At 40.7% G+C, this 21413-nt stretch overlaps 1 protein-coding gene across 1 annotated transcript in view; it reads right to left on the bottom strand.

Moving 5' to 3' along the window:
* Positions 1 to 6175: 6175 nt before the first annotated feature.
* The window catches only part of ROR1 (receptor tyrosine kinase like orphan receptor 1), a 415703-nt gene continuing 400465 nt past the window's right edge, over positions 6176 to 21413 (bottom strand). The window contains exon 9 of the mRNA XM_039474389.2: positions 6176 to 19569. Coding sequence (XP_039330323.1) covers positions 18142 to 19569 — 1428 coding nt within the window. The 3' untranslated portion in view covers positions 6176 to 18141. The remainder of the gene's footprint in view (positions 19570 to 21413) is intronic.

Here is a 21413-nt window from a genome sequence, read left to right as displayed (position 1 = left end):
TACTTCCAGGGGTGTATGTAGGTGGGATGGCTGAAATCATGGGAAACTTTATATGTGTCTGTCTATATGTTTGTATGTGTATGCAAATGGACTTTTTTTTTTTTGGCTTGAGAAATCACACACTACAGAATTAAATATAAGTTTCTTGAAACAGCAAAGCAGAGCCTTCCATCATATCTTTCTATTTATCCCTTCTTTTATTGACACTCCCTCTGCTTCATACTTCAAGGGCCCACACCATTCAACTGCATGTCTTTTTCCTGTATGTACCCATCTTTCCTAGGCTCATCATCTTTTCTCCATGACCTTTCTTCCTCTTTTTTACATGGTTAAAAGCTCTTAAGGCATCCTGAGAGACATAAATTCCTCCTTGGAGCCATCCTGAACTACCAGGATGGGTTGTGTTCTCGTTTGACCTGGGCTCATCTTTATAGATTATCACCACATTATTTTGAAACTATTTGTTTATGGAGTTTTCTCCCCCATTAGAATATAATTTCTTCAGGTCATGACACTTGTTTATTCATCACTGCATTCCCAGCACCGAGCACCTGGCTCAGAAGAGGTATCAATATATGCTGATTGAATTGAACTTAGCAGAACAGAAAGTTTTGGGGCCAGGAGAATGACCCTTCATGAAAGAACTAGGCATAAACAAAGGAAGAGGATTGCAGAGATGTGAAGAGGTGGATGACGTGGAGAAGCTCAGCCAACTCCATGACACATAGGAGGCTAAAGTCTGGAGGACAGTGACGGAGTAGACAATGAAGTAGAGCACCCTTGAGAGCAAGAGCCACTTGTGCAGAAGGGGCTTGCAGAGCTGCAGCCAGGGCACAGATGATAAGCAAAATCCCCAGGACTCCGAAAAGGAAGGGAAAGGCACTTACAAAGGTCCCACAGCTGGAGGGGCTGAGGGGACAAATAGGTTAAGATTTCCAGAAATATTTTGGGAGGGGATTTTTTGAGAAATACAAAGCTTCCTGCCAATGTGGGGGTTTAGCACTGTTGTGTTTGGAGGTATTAACTAAGCAAGATCACAGGTGTACTCACTGGCTGGCCAGTATCTTGTATTTCCCTCGTTCTCTCTCTCTCTCTTTTTTATTTGTTATTTTTTAAATTTTTTTTGAGATGGAGTCTTGCTCTGTAACCAGGCTGGAGTGCAGTGATGCAATCTCAGCTCACTGCAACCTCTGCATCCTGGGTTCAAGCGATTCTTCCACCTCAGCCTCCCGAGTAGCTGGGACCACAGGCACGTGCCACCATGCCCAGCTAATTTTATTTTATTTTGTATTTTTTAGTAGAGATGGGGTTTCACCATGTTGGCCAGGATGGTCTCGATCTCTTGACCTCGTGATCCACCTACCTCGGCCTCCCGAAGTGCTGGGATTACAGGCGTGAGCCACCACGCCCAGCCTCCTTCTCCCTTTTTAAAGAGAGTTTTCCTCTGTTGCTCAGGCTGGAGTGCCTTGGCACAATCATAGCACAGTTTATCCTGTGCCTGTGTGTGTGTGTGTGTGTGTGTGTGTGTGTGTGTGTGTATGTGTACCTAGCATCTAGCATCTGTGTAGCAACTGGCTAGGTTTGCTTCCTACAATTAATATTATAGCAGTAGGAGCTGAAGACTAATAGCATCAGCTGTTCAGCCATCTGAGTCACTCGAAATTGGAAATTTATAAAGAGAGGCCCATCTGAAAATATTTTATCTGCACGGAATCACTTTCCATTTATTACAACAAATGTTAGTTTTAGTAAACTCTTCATATACATGATATCATTGCTGCCATGATCTTCTTGTGATTTCTCACTCCTGAGCCCTGTCTTTCTCTGCCTTGTTCATCAGCTTCATTGTGTTTTGCTGTGGGTTAGATAAACCAACACAATTGGGAAAATAAATCCCCATCTGCAGTCTTTTCACTGCTTTAATTTATTAGTCTGTTGGTAAATAGAATGTGCTTTCAAGGCAGACCTGGGTTCTGTTCTGGCAAACCTGTGTCTTATTAACCTATGAAGATAGTCATGAAGAAATTACTTAGCTTCCCTATACCTACAATGTTCTCATCTGTAGTTTGTGGCCTATAGTAATACTTTGCAGGATCGTTATGAAGATTAAAAGATATAATGCCTGCCAATGACTCAGTCCCACCTGGCATAGAGTAAATAGTAGCCAACACCTACACTTCCCATGTGCTGTGTATGCTGTTCTAAGTGCTCTGTGGGAATTAATTTTATCCTCACAAATAACTCTAAGGTAGTTCTCTTAGGATTCTAATTCACAGATGAGGAAAACTGAAGCACAGAGACACTAGATGATTTGCCCAAGGTTACACAGCTGGAATGCAACAGAGCCAGGATGCAAACCTGAGTGCATACTTTGAGCCACTGAACTACACTGCCTCACAAATATCTCATGTTCTAACAAGTGAGCTCTCTGGCCTTCTTCAGTAAATTATTGCTACTCTCAATAGTTGTGGATTATTTTTGTCCAGCTGTTATTTATTTATTTAAACCATTCTGGCTGCATTTCTACCTGCCGTGAAAATGTAAACCCAAGAAAGCCAGACCACTGCTGTATAAAATAGTGCCCATCCGTGGCTGGCCTTCTCCCGGGCTGGCTGAACCTCAGGACCTGGGCCTGCCTGGGTCCCCTGTGCCAATACTGTGACTAGAAACAATGCTACTGCTGGGCAGCTCTATGTCCCTCCTATGCTGCCTGTGCCAGCCCCAGGCTGCTGGGGAACAGAGGCCAGACCAGGACCAGTCTGGGTGCCCTGACTCTCAGCTGGCCCTGCCCAGGCACCCTGGATGTGGCTGTGTCCCTTTGCCACACCCCCAGCCCTGTGAGGAGTCCTCAATAGGAGCCCACTGTGGGATGGGGTTGACCTCTGCTGCCTGCTTGGGTATCTGGGCCTGGCCACCAGCCGTGTTCTTCATGTGTTGATTTTATTTAGCCCCTGGAGTGGTGGGTCTCATCCTTCCTGTCTCGGCTGAGAGCAGCTGAGGGCTGCCTCACTGCAAACCCTCCCTCCAGTGTCAGTGATGGTTGTCCTTGTCTCAGGATGACTAGGGGCCGACCAGTGTCTGAGCAAGGTCAAGTGGCAGGTGCAGGGGCAGCAGGGATAGCTCCAAAGCCAGAAATGCCTTCAACTGCAATGCTCCATCCCATCCCCAGCCCCAGCTCAGTCCTCTTAGGAGACAGAGCAGATAAAGCAGGCAGCAGGGGAACTGGGCACCGTGTTGCTAACTCCAGTACGTTTCTGTGTCGATTGCTATGAAAACTTAAAAAAAAAATAGTGCCTATGTACATATCTGTTAACTAAATGTGTGTCCTATCTTCTCTTTTAGATTGTAAATCCCTAGAGAACTGAGTTTGACCTCTGCAACTTATGAATATACTTGCAGTACTCTGTATGTAGCTCAGAAAATACCAACTATTATAATTTATAAAAATAATTTTTAGCTGTTAACTTTTAATATTTTTGTACCTTTAAGGGAAAGTAAATTTAATCAAGTACTACTATATGATTTCTTGGACCTTCTCTCCCAGTTCTTCCCCCTAAGAAAGACCTATAAGTTTGAAAAGAAAAATCTTGCATTGTATTTTTGTGGTAGGCAAGATTCTAAGATGACTTCCAGGTTCCCTACTCCATATTCAATCCTTGGACTGTGAAGATGATGGATTTTACTGCTGTGATTAAGTTATATGGCACATTGGACTTGAAGAAAGTGAGATTATTCTGGGTAAGCCTGACCTAATCAAGTGAGGCCTTAAATGGGACTAGGCCCTTCCTGAAGTTAGTGACTCAAAGCATGAGAAGGATTCTGTGTAAGGGAGATTCTCTGTTGGTAGCTTTGGAAATGGAAGGGGACACATGGCAAGGAATGTTAGTAGCCTCCAAGAGCTGAGAGTGACCACTAGCTGACAGCCAGCAAGAGAATTGGGGCCTTAGTCCTAGAATTCCAAGGAACTGAATTTTGCCATAACCACACGAGCTAGGCAAAGGACCTGAATTCCAGATCACAGTAGAACCCAGCCAATACCTTGTAAGGCCCTGCACAGAGAATCCAGTCAAGCCATGCCCAGATCAGACTGACAGAACTATAGGCTAATAAGTGGATATTGCTTTAAGATACCAAGTTTGGGGTATTTTGTTATGCAGCAATAGGTAACTAATACAACTTCTTACTTAGAACTCATAGCTGCTGATCAAGACAAGTTATGTGGCAAAAGGTTATTCACTGACCAAGTTGGGTTTATCCTGATTTATTGTGAAAAGAACTTGAAACTAGTTTATAGATATTAGCAGAAGACTTTAGACAAGGTAAAGAGGTAAGTGTGGGTATGGAATACTGAAAAATGAAGACCAAAGTAAGGCTCAAGTGCTCATTTTCTTCATCTTAGTTGAGCAAGGCAAGGCAACTGACAGTGTAACTATTTTCCTTTTGTAATATTACTGAGGCTGACTCCAGCTTTAACAAGCAGGCATCCTCTCCCCGCTTTGTAAAAATAATTCTTTTCCTCAGAACTCAAACAGATGTTTTCATTTTACTTAAACTAAAAGACTATTTTCCTCCTCCACCAGAAATATGTAGCAGTACAAAGTGCTAACGTCCTGTGGATTTGAACCCCCATCCTCCAGAGCAAAAGAAGGCTCAGGATTGCCAAATGTCAACTCAGCGGTGAGAAGTGTTTTAAATCAAATTTTGACGTAGGTTATGCTGTTAACTAGAAAACGAAGTGCAGCACACATGCTTCTAGTAACTCTGGTCTCAAATCCTATGATCTCTTCTTTGTCTTGAAGACCTTTTGATGTGAGTTCCCAATATTGAGTTTCTCTGCTTTTAATAATCTTATATTCCTTCCTCAATATAAATGTCATGAAAAATACTGAATGCTAATCTTCAAAGATCAAACAGGAAGAAAGAGGTGGGCAGCATAGTTCAGTGACTTGAATTCCTGAAATTTCTTGTTTAAAAATTTTGTTTTAGCTTATAAAAGCCTTGGCTCAAGAAATGCTTGGTTCCTCTTTTTAAAGTTGGAGTTGTACACTCCCCCACATTTCAGAAGTATGTTAATTACAAAATAATTAGGGCTCTCTCTGTAAGGCACCTGACGGGCAGGGGCCACTCCATCACTATTTGTATCTGCATTTGTGTTTACAGGGAGGAATTCAGAATCAATACTTACTGGCTTTTACTTTGCTGCTTCTGCTTTAGTTAGGGTGACCAACAGACTTGGTTTGCTTGAGACAAAGAACTTTTCAGTGCTAAAACTGGGACAGTTCCTGGCAAACTGGTAGTGACTAGCTTGGGCATCAAGGACCCTTTTAGGGTGGGAATTATGTGAACAAGTCAGCAAGGGCTGTTTACTTGTTTTGGGAGCTTGGTGTTTAAAGGCAGCAGCCAATTCGATTTCCATGGCAGGCTGGTGCTCAAAGCCCATAATCAAAATTATAAAAAAGTCTTAGAATTGTGTTAGGAGATGATTCTAGAGGTGTCTGTGATGAAAGAAAGCAATGCCTGCTTGCCTTCTTTACATGCACTGAAGTGTTTTAGAAAAATCAGCTCTCCATTCATTTCCCCACATGAGAATTTCAATTGCTGAGTGATACTGCATTCAATAGTATCTAAGTACAATTGTGACTCAATCAGTATATGTATACCGGTGTTTAAAAGACATAATTAATATACCTTTTTATAGTGCTTCCAGTTGCCTCCAAGGGTAATTATGGAATTGGATGATGGAGAGACTTTGAGGTGGTAGTAGGCTTGGAAGAGGGGGTTTAAGGGATGACATATGGTTTAGGGATGTGTCTTGAAGCTGTTTTTACTTAGTATATATTTATTAGGGGTGGTTTGAAGGGAGATGATAGAAATTATTGAGGGGCTGGCTAAGCCCACCCCCCACCTCCTTGGCACCAGTCCTCTGGGTGTTGTGATGGCATATGCATGAATAATTAAATGGAATGTTTGGTGCTCTGTTTAACGTATTAGAAAATAATGTATCCCTTGGTAAAAATTGTTTAAAACATATTGAATAATAACAATCTTACCACTCTTTGAGCACCTACTATGTGCCCAGATACTTCTCATATACTCACATATATTCTCATTAAATGCTCATACCAATGCTGAGATAAATATTATAGAAAAATGAAAAAATTATATAGACTGTTTTTTGAGGACTTCATGGCAGATGCTCTTCTTATTCAGATTACATGAATTATCTTGTTTAAATCTCATAACAATTCTGCAAAATAGATACTTTTCCAGGTGAAGAAACAGCAGTTCGCTAACTTGTATGAGTTCACATGGTTACCAAGGGGTGAAGGGGAGATTTAAGCCAGACAATCTGACATCAGAACCTTGGTGTTCAGAATAGTATAAATGCTATATTTATATCATTTGATACACAAGGAAATAGAGTTTGCCTTACTTGCTCAAGGTCAGTTAGCTCATCTGCCAGTGCAGTTGAAAAATACATGCTGTATGCTCACATTCTCTTTGTCCAAGTCCCAGGAAAAAGGAGGAACTAGAGATTACAGCGCTATATGCCATGTCTCAGGGATTTATAGGAGATTTTTAAGGCATCTTTTCTGGTACATTCTGGAATGGTCCTAAGAATTTTTAGATTCTCCCCCAGACAATTGTGATAATAACCTGGTTTGACAACTATTGCCCCAGTACAGGGATGGCTAACAAGTTTTATTTCTAGTGCCATTTCTGAGTGGTAGGTTGTAAAGGCAAGTATGTTAAAAATTCTAAGGCTGAATCTGAGTTCAGTTGAGAAGAGAACCAATTAGTGATGTCGGCCATGAATTTGAGGAAAGAAAAGGAGATGGGTTGCGGGTGTCAGGTTCTAACTGCGGTCCAAGGGAAGTCAGTGGGCAAGTGATGGGTAGCTGGAAAAACACTTGAGGAATCATAGACAGTTTTCACATGGCTTTACTCTCTCTCTGGGCACAAGTGAGCTGTATGTACAGCATTAACAGGGTAATTCTACGTTTTACAGACAATAGCCGCTCCAAGCCAAGCACAAGCTCACATGGGTGATCAGCTATTATGCTTCATGTGGTATGATTACATAATATGCAGGGTTGTGCACCTGCACTACAAAACCACTGAGTCATGCTGCACTGTGAGTAATGCATTGCACTCACAATGTTATGATGGCTATGACATCATGAGGTGATAGGAATTTTTCAGCTCCATTAGTATCTTTTGGGACCACATTTAAAACTGCTTTCCTTCAAATTGAATATTATCTGAATTATCCAAGGCCACAGCCAGGTTTTCTGTTCCTCTGCCTTTGGAGGCGTTGGGGCTGGTAATAACATGTTACCATTTGTCCCCGTACCTGGTTGGAGGAGGTCATCCGTGGTATATTTATCTGCAACTGGATGGGGATGGCAGCCCACTGTAACAAAGCCTCCACCAGGGCCAGGCCACCTTTCCATGGCTATTCATTCAAGGTTTGAAGTACCAGGTCCAGCCTGGAACTCCAGCCCCACAAAGACAGGGGTGGGACATGCAAGTGTAACCCCCTTTTTTAAGAGCCCGTTATACCACTGAATCATATCCACAGCTTGCAGGTTGTATGGTACATGGAATCCCTGCTTTATGTCCATTTGTTATGGCCATTTTTGTACCTGTTGTCCAGTGAAATGTGTTCCCCTATTACTCTCAACACCTAGAGGGCGACCATCCAGGGCACGTAAGTGTTGCAGAGCTCGGATGGTGTGCTGTTGGTCAGCAACCCTGCAAGGGTAGGTGAACAACAGGCTTGTGGCCATGTCCACAGCTGTCAGCACATGCGTATACCCTTGTGACTTTGGCAGTGACCTGATGTAGTCTACTTGCCATCCAGTCAAGGGCACTTGCCCTATCGTCACTTGTGTAACACTGGGCAGCTGCCTCCGTTTAGGGTATGCCTGAGCACACACCGGGCATTTCTTACAAGCCTCCTAAACGTCTTGCTTGGGCAGGAAGAAACCTGAAGGCTGACTAAAGCATGGCCATTTCCCTTACACCTGGGTTTGCTACACAGGTGTATTCCCTATTCACTCAGATATTCAGCTGCATGGCGGATTGTATTATTGTTCCCAACTATTCACTTCCTTCCCTGCAAGAAGATTTTATATTCCTGCTTATGACTATGCAACTCACTGTACCTCTCAGCAGGCGGAGATACGTCCATGTCCTGCAGTCAGGTTTGGCCTCAGAATTTGTGTTGACTGAGAGGATGTGACATCTGGCTTGTCCGGAGAGAAGTTTTCGAGTGATTGTGTTTCAGTTCCGCCTCTTGCTGTTTCCCTCTGCCATGAGAACACTTCGTCCTTCAGAGACCTGGAAGCAGGGCCACTGCAGCAGACCTACTTCTGTTGATGGACATGAGTGAGAAATAAACATTTGCTCTTGAAAGGCAAGCCACTGAGATCTTGGAGTTGTTTATTACCACAGCCAAGCTGACCAATACAGTCAATATTGGCCAATTTGGAATGGCTCAGTTTGAAATCCATAGGTTAAAATCAATTCCCAGTGAACTCTGGAAAGAAAAATAAGTCCTAAACTGTCATTTTTTCTGAATATTAGTTAGTCTTATGAGACTGACTCTTGGTAAACTACCTAGATTATGCCCTTAGGGAGTTTCAGTCCCTTTTAAGTGATTTTAGTGAGTGTAGACCCAAAAGAAGCCTTTCAGGGATGTATTAGAATGGGCCCAAATGATAATTAGACTAATTTTTTTCTAATGCCCAAGGATTGCAGTAGGTAAGGAGCACCTGCCAGAGGATGGGGTTTGTCCTGTACTTATTTCTGATGCAAGGTCCATATTCCTGTAAGGCTGGGCAGAGCTTAAGCATTAGTCTATGGCTTTGTGTATGTAGTTCTGTTGTTTTGTGTATGTTTGGATTTACAGTTGGGAGCACAAGTCCATGAAGACGGACATTTAAAACTGCTTTCCTTCAAATTGAATATTCTCTGAATTATCTTTATTTCAGGAGGTCAAGACATTGTCCTTTTTCAAAGTGTAAGTAACATCCCATCTAATTTTAAAGAGGGGCATTTTAAAGGGCCTTTCTCTTAAGCATTATTAGATAAGAATTCAGTTCAGTAACACATAGCATAATGACATTCCTGTCAACAACAGGCCACAGTTAAAACAGTGGTCCCAAAAGATACCAATGGAGCTGAAAAATTCCCATCACCTCATGATGTCATAGCCATCATAACATTGTGAGTGCAATGCATTACTCACGTTTGTGGTGATGCTGGTGTAAACAAATGTACTGTGCTGCCAGTCGCATAAGAGTATAGAATATCCAATTATGTACAGTGTGTAATACTTGAAAATAAACAACTATGTTAGTGGCTTATGTACTTGCTGTACTATGCTTTTGATTGTTATTTTATATTGTACTCCTTCTACTTACTAAAAAAAAGTTAACTGTAAACAGCCTCAGGCAGATCCTTCAGGAGGTATTCCAGAAGGCGCTGCTGTCATAGGAGATGACGGCTCCACACGTGCTGTTGTCCCGGAAGACCTTCCAGTGGGACAAGATGTGGGGGAGGAAGACAGTGATACTGATGATCCTAATCCTGTGCAGGCCTAGGCTAGTCTCTGTTTGTGTCTCAGTCTTTAACAAAAAAGTTTAAAAAGTAAATCTAAAAAATTAAAAATAGAAAGAAGCACATAAAGATATAAAGAAAATATTTTTGCACGACTGTACGTGTTTGAAGCTAAATGTTATTACAAGAGTCAAAAAGTTAAAAAAATAAGTTCATAAATAAAAAGGTTAATTTATGATTGAAGAATTTTTAAATAAATTTAGTGCAATTTAAATGTACAGTGTTTATAAAGTTGACAGCAGTGTACAATAATGTCCTAGGCCTTCACATTCACTCACCACTCACTGACTCACCCAGAGCAACTTCCAGTCTTACAAGCTCCATTCATGATAAGTGCTTAGATTCACAAATACTTGCCATTGTATTACAACGGCCTGCAGTGTTCAGTACCGTAACATGCTGTACAGGTTTGTAGCTTGGGAGCAGGAGGCCATACTCTATATAGCCTAGGTGTGTAGTAGGCTGTACCATCTAAGTGTGTGTAATTGTACACTGTAATGTTTGCACAGTGACAAAATCACCTAAGGACATTTCTCAGAATGTATCCCCTTTGTTAAGTGACGCATGACTGTATTTACTAACACAGTCATTTGGGAAGGTATCTTGCCAAGCCCAGTCAGCAAATGTTATGGTACTTGTTTGTGAGTAAACAATTTATACTTGCTTAAGATTTAACTAGTCATAAATACATCAACAGATCTTCTCCCTCTCTATGTCTAGATTTTTAAGCCTTCCCAGCCTAATTTCCCAGAGGATTACATTGACCTTGAGTGCTCTGATGGTTTGTAAGGCTCTCCCTTTCTTAAACTAAAAGTGTCCTAATACTGTTGGCATTTATGGTAACAAACTTCAGTGCAGTCATACTTTGGCTGCAAAAACCCTTTCTTGTGTGTGCTCCCTTGTTCCTTCTCTTCTAATTCAGCACTTCCTCTTTAGCATTAGAGCTATTGGTGTATAAGTTAAGAAGAGTAGGAACTGCATCCCAGCACCTCCCTTGGATCCCTCTTTCTGTCTTTCCTCAGAGCTTTCAGCCCTTTAAAGGCAGAGGAGAGCAAAGCCGGAGCAGAGGAGCACTCATGGCCAGCCAGGGACTGATGATGGACTACAGCTGGCCAAGGAAAACAGTACAAGCCACAGGTGTCTGCATCCAGCCAGCTGGGTTAGGGCATCACAGGAAGTGCAAGGGAGGGAGGGGAGCCCCTGCAGCAGCTTCCTGCTTGATGCTTACTAGGGCTGGGCCTGTCCCTCCTCCCAAAGACCAGCCTATCCTTGACCTTATCTTAGTTAAGTTGCAACACAGAAGGGATTTTTGTTGTTGTTGTTGTTGTTGTTGTTAATCATCAGTTCGAGGGTCAAAAAATCGTGTACTAAGAGACCGACTTCTCTGAGCTTGAAGTATGAAGGAAAACATGGCCACTATCCAAGAATTTAGGTCTCAGGTGAACTGATGAGTAATATCTTCATCACAAAGATGAGATGTTGTCAGTTTTCTATCCAAGGGAACAACTTCAAAAAATAAAGCTAATTGTCAAATGGCTAACACAGCTTTTTGTGCTGAATTTTAAAGTAAAACAAAACTTGATTTTCTTTGAAGGGGAATAAAAGGGCTAAAATGTTATTAAATGCTTATATACGCATTACTAAAAATGTAATGATCTTCCACCCCCATGCCTTTAAATTAGATCAGTTCTTGATCTTTAGAGTATATCAGAATCACGAGTGCTTGTTAAAACTCAAATTTCTGGGTCTTACCCCCAGAATTTCCTCTTTAGTATTTGAGCTATTGGCTGAAAAAAAAATGCTGTCTAAATTAAGAGGATGAACTTCACCCCAGCACCTCCCTTGGATCCCTTGATTTAGTACTTCTAAACAGGGCTTGATAATTTGCATTCTTTCTTATTCATTTATTTTTAAATTTGAGATGGAGTCTCGCTCTGTCACCAGGCTGGAGTTCAGTGGCATGATCTCAGCTCACTGCAACCTCTGCCTCCCAGGTTCAAGCAATTCTCCCGCTTCAGCCTCCCAAATAGCTGGCGTGCCCCACCACGCCAGCTAATTTTTGTATTCTTTTAGTAGAGATGGGGTTTCACCGTGTTGGCCAGGATGGTTTCAATCTCTTGACTTCATGATCTGCCTGCCCTGGCCTCCCAAAATTTTGGGATTACATGCGTGAGCCACCGCGCCCAGCTGATAATTTGTATTTCTAACCAGTTCCAGGGTGCTGCCGTTTCTTTGCCTGGGAACCACACTTTGAGAACTACTGGGCTAGGTAATCATCTTTGAAGATGGGTAGATAAAAAGAGTTTCTCTTTATTCAGTATTGTAGTAGGCATTACGGGAAGGTGATGCTAGGAGTTTGCAGATATTGGTGATGAGGGAATTAAGGGAATCTCAGTGTTGAAGAGATTGGGGATGGTGGGAGAATCAAGAGTGTAGGAGACATAAGAAGGAAATGGGAGTGAAGGGCAGGCTGAGGAATTCAAGTGAGAGGGAGAAACCCAGCCTGACATGGATCTCACCGCCATGTGAAGGGATTGCCTTACTGAGTTCGATTGTTGAGGTGGTGATAAGAGCTGCACCTAAAACAGATGGATAAGGCACTGAGAGTTTTATTGTACTTCTATTTTAAATAGCAGAAATGGACAAGTTCTTTGAACTTTCATAATGGTATTCATTTTCCTTGACCGTGTGTATTAATTGCCAGGTTAGGAACTCTTTTTTTTGGGCAAATAAGGTCATAAAGATAAGTTGTGACAATTAAATGGCCACATCTATTTTATCAGTATGGTAGGAGGCTAAGTTGGACATAATAAGATGTACATAGACTCTTTTTCTTTAGAGTCCAAAGAGGTGACTTTTGATATCTAAGGTTATGTGGAAACATCAAGGCAGAAAATGAGGCAACTGTATTCTTAAAATCAAATTTTTTTTTTGCATTTCATTGGTTGTAACTATTCAATATATTATTTTGATTTTAAAAATTCAAAGCTGGGAGAGAGATCCAAGATGGCCACCAACTAGCAGCAGCTCAGGATTGCAGCTCCCAGTGAAGGTGCAGGGAGTGAGTGGAGGTCAGACTTCCAGATGAATTTTTGTTGCCTACGGACCAGGCGGAGGAGCCCCACGGGTCACCAGCGCAACTCTTTTGGCCGGCACGGCAACCTGGCATGGCGGTTCTGTGTGGAGTATGCAGGACTCGGTGCCCTTTTGGTTGGTGTTTGGAGCTCCAGGAAGGCAGAGTCGCCCATTCAGCTGATTGAAAGAGGGGGTGAAGCTGGGAGCCAGACCGGGAGATTCCCGGGCAGAAAAGTGCCACTAATCTCGGCACTGCTGTTTCAGCTGGTGCAGTCACCACACAGGAAATTGCATAGATCCCAGCGCCTTTTCGGCGGGCGACTGGGGCACCTGGGAGAGAATCAATCATTCAATTAGGAAAAGAAAAAAGGGGGCTCTGAGGCGGGGAGCCAGGTGATGGGTCCTGGCTGGTCCCACTCCCACAAAAAAACAGCAATTGGAAATGCTGACAGTTCAGAGTTTCATAGCAAACACAGCTGAACCCAGGAAGGTCCAGCTCTGTTGGGGAGGGGCATGCACCGAAGGAAAACAAGGAAACAGAAATAACATCACCACCAAGCTGGATGTCCACTCAGAGACCCAATCTGAAAGTCAGCAATTACAAAGACGACAGGTGGATAAATCCACAAAGATGGGAATAAACCAGCACAGAAAGGCTGAAAACATCTGAAACCAGACTGCCTCTCCTCCTTCAGGGGATCACAGCTCCTCATCAGCAAGGGAACAAGGCCTGATGGAGAATGAGTGTGATGAATTGTTAGAATCAGGCTTCAGAAGGTGGATAATAAGAAACTTCTGTGAGCTAAAAGAATATGTTCTAACCCAATGCAAAGAAACTGAGAACCTTGAAAAAAGGTTTGATGAAATGCTAACGAGAATAGACAATTTAGAGAGAAATATAAGTGAATTAATGGAGCTGAAAAACATAATACGAGAACTTTGCAAAGTATGCACAAGTTTTAACAGTCACATTGATCAAGCAGAAGAAAGGATATCAGAGGTCGAAGACCAACTCAATGAAATAAAATGAGAAGACAAGATTAGAGAAAGAAGGGTAAAAAAGAATGAGCAAAGTCTCCAAGAAATATGGGGCTATGTGAAAAGCCCTAATCTACGTTTGATAGGTGTACCTGAATGTGACGAAGAGAATGAATCCAAGTTGGAAAATATTCTTCAGGATATTATTCAGGAAAACTTTCCTAACCTAACAAGGCAGGACAATATTCAACTCCAGGTAATACGGAGAACACCACAAATATTCCTCAAGAAGAGCAACCTCAAGGCACATAATTGTCAGATTCACCAGGGTTGAAATGAAGGAGAAAATGCTAAGGGCAGCCAGAGAGAAAGGTCCGGTTACCCACAAAGGGAAGCCTATCAGACTTACAGCAGATCTCTCAGCAGAAATCCAATAAGCCAGAAGAGAGTGGGGGCCAATATTCAACATCCTTAAAGAAAAGAACTTTCAACCCAGAATTTAATATCCAGCCAAAGTAAGCTTCATAAGTGAAGGAAAAATAAAATCTTTTGTGAACAAGCAAGTACTCAGAGATTTCATCACCATGAGGCCTGCTTTACAAGAGCATCTGAAAGAAGCACTACACATAGAAAGGAACAACCAGTATTAGCCATTCCAAAAATATACCAAAAAGTAAAGAGCATCAACATAATGAAGACTCTACATCAACTAATGAGCAAAACAGCCAGCTAGCATCAAATGGCAGTATTAAACTAACATATATTGTTATTAATCCTAAATTTAAATAAACTAAATGCCCCAATCAAAAGACACAGATAGGCAAATTGGACAAAAAGCCAAAACCCTTTGGTATGCTGCATCCAGACCCATCACACATGCAAGGATACACAAAGACTCAAAACAAAGGGATGGAGGAAGATTTACTAACCAAATGGAGAGTAAAAAAAAAAGCAGTAGTTGTAATCCTAGTTTCTGATAAAATAGACTTTAAAGCAACAAAGATCAAAAGAGGCAAAGAAGGTCATTACATAATGGTAAAAGGATCAATGCAACAAGAAGAACTAACGATCCTAAATATATATGCACGCAATACAGGAGCACCCAGATACATAAGGCAAGTTCTTAATGACTTATAAAGAGACTTAGACTCCCACACAATAATAGTGGGAGGCTTTAACATCACATTGTCAATATTAGACAGATCAATGTGACAGAAAACTAACAAGGATATACAGGACTTGAACTCGGACCCGGAACAAGTAAACTAAATAAACATTTACAGAACTCTCCACTCCAAATCCACAAAACATACATTCTTATCAGTACCACATCACACCTACTCTAAAAGTGACTACATAACTGGAATTAAATCACTCCTCAGTAATTGTATAGCATTTCAAGGCTTTAAATGAAATATTCGTTGGCTGCTTGTTATTTTCTTCCCTCATTTCTTCCTGTCTCCATTGTTAAGCACAATTATTGGCATAAAAGAGGTTTTCAATACCCATTTTTAGACTGCATTCTAGCCTGGGCAATAAAGCAAGACTCCTGTTCTCTCCCCCTCTTTCTCTTCCTCTTTCTTTCTCTTTCATTCTTTAATTTCTTTCTTTCTCTTTTTTTTTCTCTCTTCCCTGCCCCCTCCCCCCCAAAATTCAAAGCTTGCCATATATAGGTGGATAGTATTCAGTTATGAAATCACTAGGATTCACCTCTCCACCTATGGTTGTTAGCAAAAGAATGCTCAAGTCTGTTTTAAAAGCCTACTGAAAAAAAAAATTTAATGAAATAACAGCAAATAGGAATTGTGATTACTCTTTCTATGAAATATAAATTTTAAAATTTCCCAAATGCCTCTAGGACAGCAATATTCAGGAAATAATATTTTATAGTAAACATTTTTAATAAACAGCAGCATAAAATAATCAGTGTTTAATATCATCTCTGGTGTGTGAAATACAAATGCATATATCCTTAATATAAAATAGCTTTTTTGTCATTACAATTCAATGCTTCTCTATTTGAAATGCCCATAATAACAAATCAAACATTAAGTAATACAGTGATTAAATGCATGCAGTGAAAATAAGGAAAGATATGGTAGGGTGAGAGATTTGAAAATTGCCATTATATATTTGAAGAAAATTTATATCAAGTTAAAAACAAAGGAAACAAAAACAGACAAGATATAAAAATGCATATATTTTCACTTCTGTGACACAAACCATAAGCATAGTTTTGTGCAAAAAAAGAGAAAAAGATCTGAAAATAAAGTCATCTTACAAAACATTGTCAACAAAGGAAAAGATATTTTTCAGTTTGTGAAAAAAATACTATTTTGATACAAAAGAGACTGTGTTATATAGTATCACAGTGCGATTATAAAATACTTTATTACAAGTGGTTTTGAAATTTCATTTGCTCACCTTAATGTTTTCAGTTATAAAATGTTTAAAATAAATGTTAATAGTTCTTTATAAAAAACTAACTTGAATTTACTTTTTAACCATAATAATGTTTTACCAGAGTAAGTATTTTACTGGCTCATGGAATGCTAATTTCCCTTTAAGGGACTCCTAGAAAAACTCAAGATTCACTGAAATTGTGTTCTTAAAATAATAAATATTCTTGGAAAACAACTGATTGTCATATGATATACAAAATTGTGGTTTGAAGTTTCATCATTAAACAGTTGCATAGCAACAAAAGGATACAAATATTCTCCTCTACCTAAAGAAATGTAACTTCTGAATCAGCTTATTTATGCCACAAAAATATGTCTTAATTTATCTCCAGAAATCTGAATATAGCCAATTCTTTGAGTTCACAGTACCTGTAAGTTCATGATTGCTATCTGAAGACTCAGGTTTGGGAAAATTGCAATGCATTTTGGTAAACATATTTTCTTGATTACTCAGGCTAGTTGTATTAAAAAATGAAAACATCAATGTGTTTTTAATTATCTTATATTTTCCTTATCAAATATCATTTCCAGGAACTACTTTTATATCCTGTAAGTCTCTTTACAAGTCTCCTATACCTTTGAAATAAAAATGAAACTTTGAGACATTGTTCTTAGAATAAAGAAGTTTTTTTTTTAACAACAGAAAAATCAAAAATAAAATTACTTTCTATATAGAACTTGAAACCCATAAGAATTCTAAACTTGGCAAAGATGGTTGGCAGGTAAATGCCATGAGATGCACATATGAAACATCCCACTGAGGCAAAAATGATCATGTTGTTTCTGTTTGCTAGTTAAAGAATTCAGTTCTTGGTAACTTTTGAAATGAGAACTCAGTACTTGTTTTGTAGGAAGACCATCATATTTTGCAAAATAGAAGTCATTGCCTTTGGATTCCAACTAACTGTATGAATATACTGTTATAATTTTGGGGGCTGGAATCAAAGCTGTGAACATTTCTAGCACAGAAACAAAAGGGAGAGAAACTAAAATTACTAGACATTGGTATCATCATGGAGTTTCCTACTTCCCTAGAGTCCGTTGACCATAAGCACCCCAATGCTTCGGACAACTTGTAAACAGGGAGTTGCAAGGGGTGATTGTGCTCATCTGTAGCCACACACTTATTTTTCAGTGTTACTGGTTCCAGAAAACTCCTTTGGGGGCTGTCCCCATGGGATCCCACAGATGCTGATCTAGGCTGTGGGGCCATTTTCCTCACGGTGCTTCCTTTGGTGCCTCATTCCTAATCCAGCAAAGTGAACTATCAAGCAACAATCAATTCTAGCATCCACATCTAGCCTTCTTATGGTCTGATGCCCTGTGTTATTTCAAGGGCTATGTAAATATGCTGTGAGAAACTGTGGGAAAGACCCTCAGGATCACAGGAGGATTCACAAAAAGGCACACTCTACACCTTCCCAAAGAAGCCCAATGACATGGAAGGCTTCAGGGTTCGTTATACTTGTGTTATGGCTCGTTTCCCTCCAGGGTTTCAAATTTGGCCTGAAGCTTCTTCATTGATTCTGAACATCACTTCCATAAGAACATGCACAGAGTCTTAACTGAATCAATATAATTCCTGAATATCTGTCCTGAAGAAAAGACAGCAGGTAGACAAATGCTATGGTGTATATACATTTGGGGGAGAGACCAGTCGTGGTGACTGAAGGCTAAAACACAAAGCACCATTTGACTTTTGGTTTTACATTTAATCACAAGGTTCTTTTCCTCTTCACTGGTTTGCAGTTTTCAGTACTTGAAACCACATGTTCCAGTCCCAATGCCATGTCATGCACTCCAATGGAGTGCATATCCCACAATATTTTCATTTTTTTTTGTTTTCTGGCTAGTGTCTGTCCTGCTTGGTAAGACACAGTCAAACTTCACAGAAGATACTTGTTGCGATGTCTGCTAAATGAGAACCTTACTTTAATAAAAACATTTGAATAGAAATCTTTTCTACGGCTGTCTAGTTTGTCCTGCATACCACATTTACATTTTACAGTTCTGCAGAAATAATAGATTCGGTGTGTCCATGAATATTGGAGTCTCCCAGCAAAGATGGTTGCTTTGAGTCAATTTTGTAGGGTTTTTGAGACTTGTTGCCAAAAACAGTGATACCCATTCCACCAGGATGATTTGGAATCGACATGTGTGGTAGTAAAGGAATATTTGCTTCCTGATTGGATCCTGAGGAGGGCAAGCTAGTCACATGGCCAGTGCTAGTCGACCCACTGGCACTGCTTGGGGACCGACTCTTGGGAGGCGGGCAGTGCTGAATCACTCTGGGAGGACCTGTTGGCTGATAGTGGGCAGCTGGGAACGCTGCATATCCAGGAGGTATTGGGTATCCATTGATGGGAATGAATCGCTGGTTCTGAGGTATTGGCGGGCCGATGAAACCAGCAATCTGGCCCTGTGGTGTAATACCCTGGCTTGGAAACATGTAATTAGGATATCTGGGGTTACTGAGATTACTCACTGGGCTGGCACTGAGGGAGGTTGTCTGTGTGGTGGCATTTCCCCCAGAAGGAGTAGTAGAGCTGGTATGACTTGAGAGTCCCTCCCAGGACCGAAGCCGGACGTGAATATCTTTAAATCTTGGTCTCCTGGAAGGAATCTCATTCCAGCACTCTGTCATGAGGCTGTACATTCTGGGGGGGCAGTCTTCCGAGCATGGTAAGAGCTGCCGTTTTCTCACCATCTCAATCACTTCCTGGTTACTGAATCCATAATATGGCTGGAGTCCGAAACTGAAAATCTCCCACAAGACAACCCCAAAGGACCAGATATCTGAATCAGAAGAGAATTTGCCATACATGATGGCTTCAGGGGGCATCCAGCGAATGGGCAGCAAGGACTTACTCTGGACCCTGTAGTAATCAGCGGAGTAAATTTCTCTGGAAAGCCCCAAGTCTGAAATCTTTACATGAAGTTGCTCTCCGATTAAAATATTGCGAGCTGCAAGGTCCTTGTGGACAAAGAAGTGACTAGACAGGTATTCCATGCCGGCTGCAATCTGAATTGCAATGTGCAGAAAATCTCCATGGTCCAGGCTGGACTTCACAGTCCCATCTTCGTCACTGCTGCAGCCAACGTCAGAGTGTGGGGATCGCATGATGAGAAACTCATGGAGATCTCCCTGATTCATATACTCAAAAAGCATGCACACAGGTTGTTCCTGAGTGACGGCACCTAGAAGGCAGACGATATTGGGGTGGTGCAGTTCTGCCATTAGAGAGGCTTCTTGTTGAAATTCTGTCCATTGCTGGGGGTTGTTATAGTCTTTCAAGGTCTTGATAGCAACCAGCTGAGCATGGTCCATGCCTGGGAGATAGAGATGGCCTTTATAGATTTTTCCAAAGGCACACTCACCCAGTTCTTCCATAAAACGTACAGCAGAGAGAGGCAGCTCTTTAGCCTTGCTCTGTATGAAAGACAGGAATAAGGTGGTTTAAAACATTTCTTCAGGCAAGACAGCTTCACATCGGAAAGGAGGGATGGGGCATATAGAAAAAGGTTCTATAAACAAATTAAATAAAATATTGTAGGTCTATATATCCTTCAAATTGTTGGCTGCAACTCAAAGGAGGTGCCATAGGCAACTTTCCATCACTCCCCTATCCCTTTCCCTCAACTCAGACCCAAAATGGTTTCTTGCTGCTGCCTAGAGTCTTGATACTCAAACTGTGGTCTGAGGACCAGCACCGTCAGCATCACCCAAACTTACTGCAAATGCAGACTCTTGGGTCCATCTCAGACCTACTGAATCAGCATGTGCATTTAACAAGACCCCTGTGATTTCTGTGAAGATTAGGGTGTCAGAAGCACTACGGCAGAGGCTACCGCCTGGTACTTAGAGCATTTGTAATCTGGTCCTAACTCGCTTTCCTGACATGATCTCTTGCTACTTCTCCATGTGATAGCATCACTTTAGTTAAATAGGTTTACTCAATGTCCACTCCTGAAACCATTTACATTCTTGCCCAATACTTTTGTTCCTCCAATATTCTATCATTCTTAGAATACTTATTGTGCTAAAAGTCAGAGAAACCAAAACAAAAGATTGTCCTTCTAAAGTACTCACTATAGAGATGGGAAGGTCTGAAATCCTTTCTTTTCTAAAAAGCCTGTTGCAGGCCCCACTTCCCCCAAAACCTTGCCTGACCACTACGGTCATTTCTTTGCTAGACTCTTTTGCCTTTACTGTGAATGCCACCACAGACACAAAGCAGTGTGGTGGCTGATTACACACGTGGCCTCTGTAGCCAGACGGTCTGAATTGGAATCCTGCCTTCTCCACTTACCAGCTGTGTGACCCTGGATACAACATTTAACTTTGTGCCTTGATTCCTTCATCTATAAAACGGGATAATAATTGTACTTACCATGTTATTGCAAATTTTTAATGAGTTAATATTTAGACCTACGTCCGGTCCATGCTAAGTTTGATTTAACTTTTTTTATTATCATCAATGTGATGTTTCTGTTCTTTTTATGCATGCATTTTGTCCTCACAACCAGATTTCAAGGGAAATCTTATTGAAAGCACTGCACTTCATACCAATGTATATTCCCAGGGCTAAGCAAGTAGGTTGTTTATTACTTGAACCTAACACAGACAGGTAAAGGCATCTAGCTCGCAATGAAAATAAGTATTGAATCATGACACTTGATCTTGGCAAGCAAATGTCTATAATGTCATAGGTTTTTACTATTTTAAAAATTACCTCAAATTTAGTCTGATGTTTCATTTGTTAGAAAGTAATAAAAACAATGCATTTTACATAAAACTGATTTTTCAAATAATCCCCACCCTTCAAATTCTTATTTTGTTTTAAAAGAATACTAGCCTGAAAATTCTAATTGAAACTGACAATGTTGAAATATATATGAAATCCAGAGTTCTCTGTACAGAGTTTAAATCAACAGTTTAGAAAATTTGGTTATAAAAAATAATTCTCTTATCCAAACCCTACTAATTTAGAATTCATGATGATTAGATTTGTTCTAGGCTGTTATTTTCCAGGGCAAATGCCCACTAACCTAATTGTAAGTGTAAATAAACTTGCAGCAAAATACCCACTTAAAAGGACACATTTGGATGGGAGATTTTGGAACATTGATTCTTCTTTGGAACATTAATTCTTCTACGCAAATAATCTGTCTCATTATAAATTGGTCTTATTTGTTCATCGAAGCAGATTTTTCTGAGGTCTATATTTGGAAATGCATTTTAGAAAATTTACTTGTGCTGAAAGTCATGGTAAT

Source organism: Saimiri boliviensis, chromosome 11 (genome assembly GCF_048565385.1).
Source record: "Saimiri boliviensis isolate mSaiBol1 chromosome 11, mSaiBol1.pri, whole genome shotgun sequence".
Lineage (NCBI taxonomy): Eukaryota > Metazoa > Chordata > Mammalia > Primates > Cebidae > Saimiri > Saimiri boliviensis.
This window is presented reverse-complemented; position numbering and strand designations above follow the sequence as displayed.